At 41.2% G+C, this 15,158-nt stretch overlaps 1 protein-coding gene across 5 annotated transcripts in view; it reads left to right on the forward strand.

Moving 5' to 3' along the window:
- Positions 1-13,124, forward strand: part of sntg1 (syntrophin, gamma 1) — a 96,011-nt gene extending 82,887 nt beyond the window's left edge. For all 5 annotated transcript variants that reach the window (XM_079530151.1, XM_079530149.1, XM_079530153.1 and 2 more), the window contains exons 16-19: positions 2,623-2,775; positions 4,027-4,119; positions 11,396-11,506; positions 12,309-13,124. In XM_079530151.1, the coding sequence (XP_079386277.1) occupies positions 2,623-2,775; positions 4,027-4,119; positions 11,396-11,506; positions 12,309-12,494 (543 nt within the window). In that variant the 3' untranslated portion in view covers positions 12,495-13,124. The remainder of the gene's footprint in view (positions 1-2,622; positions 2,776-4,026; positions 4,120-11,395; positions 11,507-12,308) is intronic.
- Positions 13,125-15,158: the final 2,034 nt, after the last annotated feature.

Genomic DNA, 15,158 nt, shown 5'->3' on the forward strand with positions numbered 1-15,158 from the left:
ACATTCTAAATATGCCCCCGGAATATTTTACTGAGCAAATGGACTGTTACCACCTTCAATAATAATGATAATAATAGTCTTTATTGTCTCCACATCATACATTTTCTTGTCATGGACACTTGTACAGAACATTAATAATTCTACTCGAGTTGGAAGCACATTAATAATTCTACTCGAGTTGGAAGCATTAAGATCCATTTTAACACTCAATGGCTTCCTTTCTGAAAAATAAAGTTATTGTAAAAAGATTCACGTGTTTAGATATTCTATTTACAATGAGAAGCGGACGGGAGCTGGTGCCACTTGGACCCGGACTACCCGGACTACCCGGACTTTTGTAGGACTACAAAATGACGTCGGACTTAATCCATTGAGACCTGGAACACATCCATGTCACGTTAGCGTTTAACCACATTAACCATTAACCCATTTTGGGCGGGAACCCCTTTTGGTGTTTTAAACATTATGTTATAATTTAGCTATTGAAAAATAGCAGATCTACAAGCTCATAGCGCGCCACCGAGTGGCGCGCTATGAACTTGTAGGTCTGCTATTTTTGAAAAATCGTTAAAATGTGCCTCAAATCTTTCCGAAAATTGTCATGATTTAGAAAACGTTTTTTTTTTAAATTTCGACGTCAGGCCTGAATGGGTTAAGGGGCGCTATAGCCCCTTCTATAAACAGCTTTTGTCCCCACACGTTTTGATGATTTGCCATTGACAATGAACGGACAAATTACGTCAAAAAACGAGCAAATCGGTTAACCAATCACATGGGGAGCGCTTGGCCAATAAGGGACCACCTTATGTACCTTATGTAGCAATGTCAAATGTCCGCTAACATAAATTGATGTACAAGAGTGCCCCTCATTTCACACGGGTGTGATTTTATTACATACATTTTGGCATTAGTGTAGCTAGCATGCCTTTCATGTTATTGTCTCTGCCAGGCCGAAGGTGTGGCCAAGACAATATTTTTTCAGAGCGGCCTGTTATAGCACCACCAGGAGGCCGATTTGTGCAAAACATTTCTTTTTTTAATATTACTCTTACAGATGTTGTCCAAACATATTATACTACTAGTCATGTGATCAAGACAGATCTGTCCGACCTTTCATATTCCATCCTGGTTGGCTAAGACATGCGTCCAAAGTTTTCAGGAGTGGGTTCGCTTTGAACAAAATGCCTCAAATTGATTGATTGATTGAAAAATGTATTAACAGTTTGCAGAATTACAGTACATTTCAAGCACAAACTCAATACAAAGGCTGTTAACTGTGAGTGGACGACCCAATTAAGCATTACACTTGTTTCCAATAGGGTCCACCATGTTCAATTCATCAAAAACAAAATCATGAGTGCAATACTTTCATCAACATTAACCCCTCAACTTCTACACATTCCACTCACCTCTATAATGACTGCATTCCAAATATGTCTTGCCCACAATAGCCTACCTGACCTGGCGGAGACCTGTGCTCCGAGGAGCACCTTTTCTAGTACTTCTGTTTCGCTGGCGAAACATTGTTTGGTGCAGCATTTTCTGTGCTACCTTTACTTGAACCACTTAAACCATAAACCCCCGGGGGTCTATGCTAGGTCCACTGTTACAGTATTTCCTGCTACATCGAAGCTCTTCACCGAAAATAGCCAACCTATACCGTACAAGCTGTACAAGAAGAAAACACTATTTTGGCAGAATGTTCGCTCCCAGAATAGGTATGCTAAGGTTCACGTGGCAAAACAAAATGAACAGAGCGTGTTGAGGATCATAACCTGCAGACTTTAGGTTCCATATGCTCTTCAAACACATCATTATCACGGCCACCTTTTTGTTATCACCGAGTCACTGTGCACTGTCTGTGCATGATGGTCAGGGACGTGCACACATAGGCCTCACTCAGACCTTTACTGCATTGCTGTATGCTTGTTGGATGAATGTTGTGTAGTGTCATGGCCGCCCCAATGCATTTCCAATGGGAGTCACATGGTTTGACACAACATTTGTAGACGAAACACAGCCGAAAGCCATACAACAGCTTGTAGTCCAAAATGTGGACTACAAACCATGTGACTTCCATTGGAAATGCATTGGGGCGGCCATGACACTACACAACATTCATCCACAAGCATACAGCAATGCAGTAAAGGTCTGAGTGAGGCCATAGACAACAAAGGGGGCTTCAGCCCCTGCCCTTTTACCCGTCTGTAAAAAAAAAAACTGCCCTCTCCAGACCACGAATGCAGCATTTACTCGGGTGGAAGAAATGCAAATGATGCCACTCCTTTCCATGCCATACTGGAAGGCAGCATTCAGGTGAATAGCTTTTCCCCCCGATGTCTCCTGAACTTGGAACGCGCCATTTTGCGTTGGAACAAATTTGTTTCGAAATCCATGTCGTTACACACCGCATCTCCAGTAGATAAAGAGTGCTGGGTTGCGCCCACGAAAATAGCTGATCTACAAGCTCACAACGTGTCGCGCTGCGACGCGTTGTGAGCTTGTAGATCTGCTATTTTCGCTATTTTGTTTTGTTCAAAAGCGCCCTCTTACGAGATTCCAGCCCCCTGCCTCTCTCTAACACTCTCTCTTGCACGTCCCTGTTTCGGCGTTATATTTCAGGACAATGACCTTCTGGACAAGAGGAAGCATTGCTTCAGCATCCAGACGGAGGCCGGGGAGGACCTGTTCTTCAGCGTGGAGCTGGACTGTGAGCTGCTGATTTGGGAGAAGGCTTTTCAGATGGCCACATTCCTGGAGGTAGAGCGGATACAGGTCAGCATGTGTACCGTAAACTACTACCTGGTGGTGGAAAAAGTACTGTTGTTTTACTTAAGTAAAAGTACCAATACTGCAATTTAGAACTACTTTGTTACAAGTAAAAGTACGGAATTGAAAATGTACTTGAGTAAAAGTAATCATATTGCAGAATGTCCCATTTCACAAGTTCAAAATGTGTACAAAATCTATTGAAAATAGCAGATCTACAAGCTCACAATGCGTCGTGTTGCGTTGCGACGCATTGTGAGCTTGTAGATCTGCTACTTTCAAATGGCCGAAATGTATAGGGTTAATGTATGTTTTGTTTCAAAATTAAAATCTCCAAAGTAACTAGTAACTAAAGTTTTCAAATAATTGTAGTGGAGTAAAATTTCAATATTTTGCCTCTGAGATGTAGTGGAGTAGAAGTAAAAGTACTGGAAATTGGAAATACCTCAAAATTGTACTTAAGTGCAGTACTTAAGTAAAAGTACTTAGTTACTTTCCACCACTGACTACTACTAGTGAGACCCTGTTTCAGATTTATGGTCCTGTGACATGCTTTAATAGTGTAGTGAAATGGGGACGAACTACAACCTATCTCAAACCCTCACCCTAAACCTAACCTCCCGCGGGGCAGCACACCTAAACCTAACCTCCCGCGGGGCAGCACACCTAAACCTAACCTCCCGCGGGGCAGCACACCTAAACCTAACCTTAAAGGAGAATTCCATACTAAAAGGCTTTCTTACCTTTCTTTGTAGTTGTTACGTCCCCACCAAAGAGGTCCAGGTGTTATTTTGTGCAAAATCTCCTTATTGGCTATTTCCCCTACCATAAGCCCTAAATGAATTGCATTGAATTGAATGGGAATTGAATGGGGCTATGGGGTGTTGTGCTAATTCGCTTATTTCCATCGAAATAAGTAGTAAAGTGTGCCGCTTGGGATATTATTTACATTATGAAGAGAGGATATATACAAAAAAATAATAATTTTGAGCGATGGAAATAAGCGAATTAGCACAACACCCCATAGCCCCATTCAATTCCCATTCAATGCAATTCATTGAGGGCTTATGGTAGGGGAAATAGCCAATAAGGAGCTTTTGCACAAAAAAACACCTGGACCTCTTTGGTGGGGACGTAACGACTACAAAGAAAGGTAAGAAAGCCTTCTAGCATGGAATTCTCCTTTAACCCATGTCTAACCAATGACTAGTCTAAACTAAGCATGCACCCCATATAATGTCTTGTTCTGCTCCACAGTGTAAAACGTACGCCTGCATTATGGAGAGTCACCTTATGGGACTCACCATCGACTTCAGCATGGGATTCGTTTGCTTCGATGCCGCCTCAAAGGTGAGTGCATGGGATTGGGAGGGAGGTGGTGGTGGTGGGGGGGGGGTGCCCTGGTAAAAGGCAATGTCCACACACATGCGGAAGGGGGCTCACCCGTCTTTTCTTTAACCCATTTTGGACTGAGGTCGATTAAAAAAAAGGCTTCTAAATCCTAACCTTTTTCTGTAAAACCCATGTGTCTATATGTCAGTGGTGCTCAACCTTTTTCATGTCAAGGACCCCCAGAATTATCTCTATTGGGCCACGGACCCCCCATCTCAAAATATGTAGTTCCAGGGACCCCGCCAGAAGCAAATATTTTAGTTAAAAATGTTCGCTCTGAAATATATATTCAATGATTTGCGCCACATTTTAACGATTTTTCAAAAATAGCAGACCTACAAGCTCGTAGCGCGCCACTCGGTGGCGCGCTATGAGCTTGTAGATCTGTTATTTTTCAATAGCTAAATTATAACATAATGTTTAAAACACCAAAAGGGGTTCCCGCCCAAAATTGATTAATTATTTGCGGGGACAAAAGCCCCTCCAATGTTGTCCCAACACATACATTAAATGCCATTGACAATGACACAAACATTGTCAAACGTTGTGATTGGCCGGAATGAGATGATGTACGATGATGAGAGCGCCCCTCACTTCACATGGGTGTGATTTTTGAGGGGCGCTAGCCCCTCCAGCTTTTGTCGCCACACGTCTCAATATTTGCCATTGACACTGAAAGGAGAAATTAGATACATTCCTTGTGCTCCTTTGTCAAGTCCCGCCCCGTGGTTGTGCTCCTCTTCGCACCCATTGGTTGCAGTTTCGTGGTTGGACAAAAATCCTCTCTCTCCATCCACTACCATTGAAATAACATGTTTTGACGGTGACTCTGCATATGTTTGTTTTTAGTTTTTTCCAAAAATGATGTTTTAGCAAATTCAACATAAACAAGGCGAAACAAGGCAGAAAGAGCCTGCTGGTTAGTAGCCTGGGCACCATTTCATTTAGAGTATATGATCCTGTCGGGAGCGGATGATATCGTTACGTCATGTTGTAGTATTGTTTTGTAGTCGACAGGCAGGAACAACGGGGCGGCAACTTCCTTTTTTCTCAAACCGATTTTTCTCAATAAAAGCTACAGGCTACGGATCATACGGACTTTTGAAACAGAGACCAGGCTTTCCTCCGAGGTGGTGGAAAGCCTGGTGAGGCGAGGTTAGCTGGTTAGTCAGTCAGGGACCAATCAGAAGGCTGACAAAGGGTGAAAATAAGTTGTGCTTTTTTTCAATGCAAATAAGTAATAATTTGTGCCAAGGTGCATTGTGCGCGATTCCCTCGTTCAGTTTCATCCCCTCATCACCCCATTACGCAGCAAAGATTTAATGGATTAAAATAATGTAAAATTCCACATAATCAGTAACACGAGGCTCATACTTGTGTCAACCAAATGTGTTTTTTATTAAAAGTTAATTAAAGGCTAAATGGGTGTCATTTCCATTGATATTTCCCTCAGTTAAGTCGGTTTAATAAATCCGATTTTCACCAGCACAAACGTGCGTGCGTGCGTGCGTGCGTGCCTGCGTGCTAGGCTTCTCAACAGTGACACTTGGTGGTCAACCAACACTATTGCCGTACTCATTTAGACAGACATATATATTATATACCTTAGGAGTCGGGGACGGACGGACATAGTTGGTTGTTGGAGTGGCTCAAAAAAGCGAAGAAAAGACGGGAGAGCAACCAGCAATGTGTGCCTTTCTTGCCTTTCTTCTTCATTTGATCATTTTTGGGTCCAGCACTGTCTAAAAAAATCACACCCGTGTGAACCGAGTGGTGCAACTCCCCTCCTTACACCCCCCCCCCTCTCTCTCTCTCTCTCTCTCTCTCTCTCTCTCTCATTAGCAGGCAACAGTGCAGCACTATCTCCCTCTCTCAGTTTTTGGCACGACAGCGCCCCTACTGGTACTCATTGGTACTGGTCACACACATAGTCACAAACTTGAACACGGACATTGCTGTTCCTTGGAGTGGTTGCACCACTCAAAAAAAGAAACTGCGGGGATGTGCATATCCTACTCCTTTTTTCATAAGACTAGTGCTGATGACTGAGCATCTCTTTAGGTGCTAACTTATTCTGCAGCGTTTTGTAGTCTGAGTGCATTTGTTATGATGGCTGCTGGTCGTCCCCTCTGGCTTCCAAACTCTCCCTCCTTTCTGCAGTTCGTTTTGGCCTTGACCCAAGTCTGAGGGAGAGCCATGCAAAAGACTGCCACCCATTATGGGAATTAACAGGACACAGCCGATGGCTGTCTACTGTATTGTTTTCTCCTTTGTAGGCCCAAGTCCTGCAATAGGTGTGTGTGTGTGTGTGTGTGTGTGTGTGTGTGTGTGTGTGTGTGTGTGTGTGTGTGTGTGTGTGTGTGTGTGTGTGTGTGTGTGTGTGTGTGTGTGTGTGTGTGTGTGTGTGTGTGTGTGTGTGTGTGTGTGTGTGTGTGTGTGTGTGTGTGTGTGTGTGTGTGTGTGTGTGTGTGTGCGTGCATGCGTCGAGGCCAATCACCAAATATTACATATGGTGGGATTACTTAATAGTTTTGATTGGCAAGTAAAAAACAAACAAAAAAACACGTAGATTTGAATTATAAGACAATTGACAACCTACAGTAGCTTTAACTTGTTTGTTGTATTGTTTATTATTAGTATTATTATATGGGACAGAGCACAATCAAAAGTAATTGCACCAGAGTTCATTACCATTTATTGTCCCTTGGCAGGTAGACAAAAACAAGCATTACATAAAACAGTACATAAAAGGTGTGAGACAAAAGAATCACTCTGACAAATACTATGTAAACAAGAAGGACATTATGTCATGCTGTTTTGGCTATTTTTGGGGGGTATTTTATACACCTTGGGAAAACAAAAACGAGCGCACCTATGTGAGCTGCAACACCGCCCTCCCTGACTGGGGGGGAGACGACACACACACACACATAAACAAGCGAACATCTTTGTTTATCTTTTCTTATAGATTAAGACTAGCTGGGATCACGACCTGAATAAATGCAGGAAATGCGTGGTACTGTATATTGCAACATATTTAATAGTCGTTAGGGTGAACCTCTTGATTATCACGCCACTGCCTGGAAACCAAAACAAACGGAATGATCTAATCCTTTAATTTACAGCAAACACAGACAAACTAAATGACAAATGTACAGTATAGTCACGGATTTCTTATACAACATAATATCTCTCAAACCTCAACTCCAAAATGTTCAGTTTTCAGGAAATTAAAAATGTACATTTTTCAGGAAATTAAGAAAACCTCTTAACTGTCTGCAATGGAGTTAAGAGGTTTTGTCCAAAGCACTTTTTACTACTTTCCATTTTCGAAACAACACACAGACGTAAAGGGTGTCAAAAACCTCAAAAATGGAGTTATGAGGTTTCCTCCCGACAGCAACGATAACACAATAATATACTGTATAACACAAGCTTCCCTTCTGCTGTCTAGATACTGGCCAGGGAATGCTCAAACATGTTATATAAAAACCACAATTTGGATTCTTTTTTTCTGTCAGTGGTTGCGCTTATGTGTATCAACATCCATTGCAATGCACCAATCGCCAAATACATTATCACATCTCAACCTTATCGTTGACTGAATAGAAACGGCCACTTAGAGTATATTGACAGTAGCCGTTTACAGGCTCTAGGCCCCTTGCGGGCATGTCGCAACCCAGCAACTTGCGGGTCTGTCGCAAAAACAACAAGACCGCAATCTTTGATGGTCACCCGTTTGCGCTGACTTTGGCCAAAGCTTGAGGCAGTTCTTAAACAAAGTTCAAGAACAAAATGTGCTCAGTGCTCACCCACAAGAAAATCTTCTTTTGATCTGGTGCTGGATTGCTCTATAGCAAGAGACTTCAGTAAAAGTTAAAAAAGACTCAGGAATTCTCTTCATTTATTCATTCAACATGGCCTCTTGTTCCAGCCAAACATTCAATGAAGCTACTGAGATAGTTGCAAAGCCTCCTGGGGTTCCAGAGTGCCGAAAGAAAGAAAGAAAGAAAGAAAGAAAGAAAGAAAGAAAGAAAGAAAGCAGATTGACTTTAACCCATTCAGGCCTGACGTCGAAATTTAAAAACAAATGTTTTCTAAATCATGACAATTTTCGGAAAGATTTGAGGCACATTTTAACGATTTTTCAAAAATAGCAGACCTACAAGTTCATAGCGCGCCACTCGGTGGCGCGCTATGAGCTTGTAGATCTGCTATTTTTCAATAGCTAAATTATAACATAATGTTTAAAACACCAAAAGGGGTTCCCGCCCAAAATGGGTTAATGGTTAATGTGGTTAAACGCTAACGTGACATGGATGCGTTCCAGGTCTCAATGGGTTAAAGACTGTTTTTCTAAACTGTGGTGCCCACTAGCCAGTTACTAGATGTACTGCAAATGTCAGGATATTAGGCATCCTCTAAGAGCAATGGGTGCGAGATGATGAAGATTATGAGATTATAAACATCAGGCATGCTCCAAAGAAAAAAATAAGAAGCTAACAACAGTAAATTATTATTTTCTTTTTTTTTTGCGGCTTTTATATTTTTTTATAGAGGGACAGACAGTAGGCTGACAGGAAATGGGGGAGAGAGATTGGGGAGTGACATGCAGTAAGGGCCGTCGGGATGGGGAGTCGAACCCGCGGCACACTGCCAGACTTGAGCTACCGGCCAAGGTGCCTGGACCGCTGAGCCACGGCCCAGGCCAATTATTATTATTTTCAAGATAGTATTAGTGATGATAACCCCATGGCTTTTTATGTGGTAAATATGGTGCATTTATATAGCGCTTTTATCTAAAGGGTCACTCATGATTTAACTAGCCACTCCAACACCATGCTCATTTCAGTCAGTTTGGCACACGGTATCATCAGCATACATTTGGATGCTAAAATCTGGACATAATGGGCGAGATAATTAATATTGTATATACGGTACACTGTATAAAAGGAATACTGGACAACTCACCCCATGCTTGCCCGTTTTTCCTCCCGGAAATGTCCCCAGTGAGCGGTGGGAGGGGCTAGGGGCAAGGGTGGGAGGGGCTAGGGGCAAGGCGAGAGCCCTGTATGCAGATTCAACACACTGCCTTATGTAGTGTCTACAGCAAAACAACCTTTACAATAGTTGCCTTAGGTTCTTAAGATTCATAACTTGTAATATGCTATTGACTGTTTGTATTCTTTTTGTACAAATCTAAAAATCTACTCCTATGGAAAGGCTATCACTGTAGTAGCCTTTTCATGAATTATATTCACTAGCCCCCCCCTTGTGGCCGCAGGGGGTACTTCGCGTTTTCGCATTTTTAATTCACAAATAAATTCATTATTAATCATGAATGTGTACAATCGAAATAAGGGCTTCGTGAAGACCTCCATATTATTATGGTCAATGCCTGTGTGAAAAGTGGGAGTGATTGGTGCAGGCAGTGAGGAGATACGGCGGTGTTTCTGACAGACACACACACATTCCATTCAGACATTGTCAGAATTATAGTATGATTATAGTATGATGATGATGATGATGATGATGATTATAGTATGATGATGATGATGATGATGATAGTATGATGATTATAGTATGATGATGATGAATTGATCGATTCGAATTAGAATCGCGATTCCCGTTATGAACGATTCAAAATCGATTCATAATTTCCAAAAATTGTTTTTATTTTTTTATTTTTTTAGATTATAATTTTTTTGTTACATTTACAGGAGTTTTCACTACATGGTGTTTGAATAGAGAATTGTTTTGAATCTGGAAAAAAATGCTTTCGAATTTGTTTTTAATCGTTTTTGGATTGAGAATCGAGTTGAATCGATTTTGAATCGAATCGTGACCCCAAGAATCGGAATCGAATCGAATCGTGGGACACCCAAAGTAGTAGTAGTTGCTGTTGTTGTGAATTAGCGAACTGGACATTTGATTTTGGACCAAATGTTTCCTTTATCCTCGTGTTGCGCTTCTGTTTTCACCAACGTTTTTATTTTTGTATAGTTTCTCATGAGCGCTCGTCCGTTGTCCTTCAAGTTCAATGGCCGTCTTCCGTCCAGCCTCTCCCACCCCTCACTCACACATTCCGGGAGGAAAAACGGGGTTGGGGCGAGTTGACCTGTTACCGTATAAAAGTGTCCTAAAATCGGCCCGTGAGAGACTCCTACTGTACAACTAGTAAGGAAATGAAGAACACATATCACCCATTCTTATTTAAGTAGGATTATCCAGGCCAGGGCATTAAAATGTAAAAAAAAAAAAAAGAAAAGTAGGTATGAGTAATGTCTTCTTAAAAGCTGTTGGAAGGACACTGATGGGTCTACAATCTGATGGGATAGTTCTTTCACCTGATTTAAAGACATCGGTCACTACTGAAGCCGTCCAGGAAAACAAGGAGTTTGCTATTGATAGCTTCTCCTTCCATTCCCTCTTCGCTGCGTCCTCGGAACCTTTCCACTACAACCATCCCTCCAGCTGCTCTGAACTGTTATGGAGTCCTTGTGGGTGCAATTGATATGAATGGGATGGGTATAATGCTCTCTTTGAGATCCCTCTCTGAAAAGCCAAGCCAATTCTTCTCTCGTGTGTGTGCGCGTGTGTGCGTGCGAGTGTGCTGAGTGAGTGGGTATGTCCGCGTGCGTGCGTGCATGCGTGCCCGTGAGTGTGTGAGTGAGTGGGTATGTGCGGGTGCGTGCGTGCGTGTGCGTGTGCGTGTGAGTGTGTGAGTGAGTGTGTGCGTGCCCGTGCGTGTGAAGGCATTTGAAGAATTGTGATTCTCTCCCTGTACTGACCTCTGCGATGCATCAGAAAATTGACTGAACTCATTTCAATTATGAATAACTATTCAACAATGGCACATTCAAATATCACTTACAGTGCATTGTACAGTGTAATATTCCTACCATCAGTCATGACTGGGAATGAAGTCTTGCACAGTACTGATGTATGTAGTACGGTATGTACCAGATACATATTCACATAAAAGACGAGCTAGGTCACCAACTGTATAGCAGAGAGATGCTCCAATGAGAACTCACTGTTGTCTAAAGATATTGCACAGCTGCTGCTTATACAGCTCGATGTTGATTCAGTTATGAAAAGTGATGCAGTATCTTGTATCTTTACCTCTGTTTAATGTGACATTCACAGTGTTCTTATTAACTGCAAATATAATATCTTCAATTTTAAATGTCCCCATTTGACCTCTCTCTCTCTCGTTATGTATCCTATACAGGCTGTGCTGTGGAGATACAAGTTCTCGCAACTTAAAGGATCATCCGATGACGGCAAAAGCAAGATCAAGTTTTTGTTCCAAAATCAAGACTCCAAAGCAATCGAAGCAAAGGTAACAAGCCTGTACATTTCAGTGATGAAATTCATCAGGATATGAGTGGATTGGTGGATTTTTTTGTCAGGATTATTTAGACTTTTGAACGCTCCTGAAATGTAAGCGACCATCGCGCGACCTAGTCATATTGATCTGATTGGCTGCCTCGTCTGCCTCCTCTCTGGCCAATGGCCAGCCAGGCAGAGCGCAGCAGAGCAGCATCAACACACTCGCTCGGCATTACCCCCGACACGGCGTCGGAAAACGAACGCAAACAACGGCCGCGAGGTTGTGACACAGAATGTTACTAGATTATAACAAGTAAGACGCGCAAACGCGGGAAGCGAGCGCAGCTCGTAAATTGCAATAACAACAATTACAATAAATTACGTACTTTTTTAAGGGTTTTTTTAAGTTCTCTTTTTTTAAGTTAAGTATTTTTTGTGTGTTTTTTGTAAGTTTCTTTTTTTCTTTTTAAGTAATTTCTTTTTAGTGTGTGTGTGTGTGTGTGTGTGTGTGTGTGTGTGTGTGTGTGTGTGTGTGTTTTTGTAAGTTTTTTTTTAAGTTAAGTTTTTTTTTTGGGGGGGGGGGACGACGACAGTGCACTGCAGCGAAACGAACGCAAACAACGGGCACGAGGTTGTGACACTAACATACACTAAAACAATAATCATTCATACTAATATGGGGGAGAACACAACGGAGACTGCGCTTCTTTCACCTGACAAAATATCACTATGTGACCATTTCTTGTTCATCAATATTTAGACTAGAGTAACGTGATTTCTGTGCAACTTCAAATATTGACTTTCTGTTACAGGAGCTGGAATTTTCGAACCTCTTTGCCGTGCTCCATTGTATCCATGCATTTTTTGCTGCCAAAGTTGCTTGCCTGGACCCAATGTTTGTGGAGAGTCATCATGGTACTGCAACTAGCACTGGGATGGCCTCTCTCACCAGTATCTCATGTAATTCCCATACATCTAAACTCAAATATGCCACTTGACAGGCATCTTATCACTAAACTTGTAAGACATTGCACTTAATCATGGCCTAAATGAACAATTAAAAACACGGAAATGTGTGTATTCAGTGTCTGGTCATCCATACTATGAAGGACAGTGGGACTATTTTGGCGGAAGACCTCTTCTTCTGGAGAAATGCAATGGATGATTTCAAGGAAAAAACATGGATTAATGTGCTTATCTTGGACACCACAAGTACGTCGAACAACTTTGTAGCCGACAAAAAGACTCCAGTAATGAAGAAAACAAATTGTGTTATTTAACATTTCCGAACGAAACTTTCTGTGGATATAATTTGGTTGATCATCCAACATTAAAAGCAGGCATTCTTCAATTCTATCCTCAAGGCAAGATGTCTTTTCTATACATTACAAATTGATGTATGGTGGACTCCTGCACAGATTTTAGAGTTTGTTTATCATTTTATATAATAATACTGTATGCCACTTGCACTTCCATAATGACATTTTTTATTTCTTGACAATATTACTTTCCACATAAAGTTGACTATTGATATTGATGTGGTGTTGTAATTTGCCGTTAAAGCGATGCTTTCTCTTTTTGTTTGATTATGTGGTGTAGCAGAGATAAACTTTTATTTTCATACTGTACATTTATCCTTCAATTATTTTTCAATGAAATATAAATTCAAATCCAATTACTATACCTATAAACGCCAAAAGCATTTGCTTTCATTTAGTGAAATATTAGTCTGGGTGAAATGTGTTGCCATTGATACGACAAGGTTATCATTTATGCTGTGTGGGGGATTTATGGAATACATTCCCATGCTAGTTGTAAGTGCTACTACAGCACACTTCCCTTATTAGCTTGTAAATTATACCCATTGAATACATTTTAACACAAATGTATATGTTGGGGATATCATAACCTTGACTATTATTCAGTTCAATACCAGCTGTGCTGTTTGACTGGATAGATGTGTATCCACTTCACTGGAGAGAGATTGGCCCTAGATATCTGTATACAGTATACACTGACACCACGGCTCGTAAACAGCGCCTCAAACTGTGACTCCGCCCACAACCGGGGGAAGTTGTGATTTGCGCTCGTTCACTGCAATGCAATTTGCGGCATTTTCAAAACAATATTGAGCAGAGTAGCGATTATCAAACGTATTTGCAATGCCATTCGTTGAAAGATCTGTTGCCCGTGGACAAAGCACGCTACCTCTGCAAGTTAGATAGCATCGGCATAGATGTTTGTCCGTATGTGATTAAGGATTGGACCAAGTTGCATTGGCAGCCATAGAAAATTCTTACCCCAGGCTAAAAACCGGATGTGACGTTTTTGGGCGTTCCTGTCTAGCGTGGTGTCAGTGTATGTGTAATAATGTTATGTTTGTGTTACGTTGCATTACAGTACGTTTGTTTTATCAGCTCACCCACAGAAATGGTCAGATTATGGAATCATTCATGGCTGTATGTATACTCATACAGGACACACTTTACAGGGAAGATTTACAAACTATAGTGAATAATGAATCACCTTAACATTTAGACCTGGGAACGATTCTATACAAATGTCTAAATCCTGACCGTTTTCTTGAAAAACCTATGTTTCTATGTCAGTCGTTCTCAAACATTTCCATGTCAAGGACCCCCAAGATTATATGTAATTGGCCGCCGACACGCATCTGAAAATATGTTGTTCCAGGGACCTCCCCAGAAGCAAAGATTTGAGTTAAAAACATTCGCTCTGAAAGAATATATATTCAAAGATTTGCGCCACATTTTCATGATTTTTCAAAAATAGATCTACAAGCTCATAGCGCGGCACCGAGTGCCGCACTACGAGCTTGTAGGTCTGCTATTTTTCAATAGCTAAAGTATATATAACGTAATGCTTCAAACACCAAAAGGGGTTCCCGCCCAAAATGGGTTTTAATGGAGAAGTGCTGCACACAACACATGCTCCAAACATGGTTAGGAAAATGTTGACACCTTATGTGATGTTTTTTTATTGATTTCTCCAGTTCTTGATTGTGTATATAAATACAGTACTGACATTCAAATGAACTCTAAAGATTAATTAATTATGGAGATTTTCTTTTTTTTAGGGATTACTTTTAGGGATTATGGCATTTGTTTAATTTGATGTGTATACCGAAGAATATAGGTAGCTTATATCCTCTTGATCTCTTCATCATTAACCCAATGGGCCAAGTTAAGAGATTGAAATGAGTTATGGTTGTACTTTCATTTCATTTTAAATTTAGCCTGTAAATAGTAAATTATGATCACAGATCTTCTTTGGCATAGCCATATAGCACCATGACAATACGAAACACATAAAGGAAGATGGAAACATGTAGCATCATAGACTGAGAGGGGTTTGAGATGGCGCTTCAAACTGTCTCTGTACCACTCTTGTGTTTTCTCTGTATTTTTGAAATGATGCACGAAGCCACATTTGAACATCTTAAAAGACTTACGGTCAATTAGTGCAGTCAGTCATGCTCTTACCTTCAATTTCCCTAAGTAGGATCAACAAAAGAGAGGACCACATGGGTAAGTGAACTCAGAGGATAGGAAATTAAATGGAGTCATTGAAGTGCTTCATGTGTGTTAGTTAAGCTGACATGCAGTCAGAGAGAGTGGGCGACGGTGAAGGCAGCCTATGCA

The sequence above is a fragment of the Electrona antarctica genome (assembly GCF_951216825.1).
Source record: "Electrona antarctica genome assembly, chromosome: 19".
Lineage (NCBI taxonomy): Eukaryota > Metazoa > Chordata > Actinopteri > Myctophiformes > Myctophidae > Electrona > Electrona antarctica.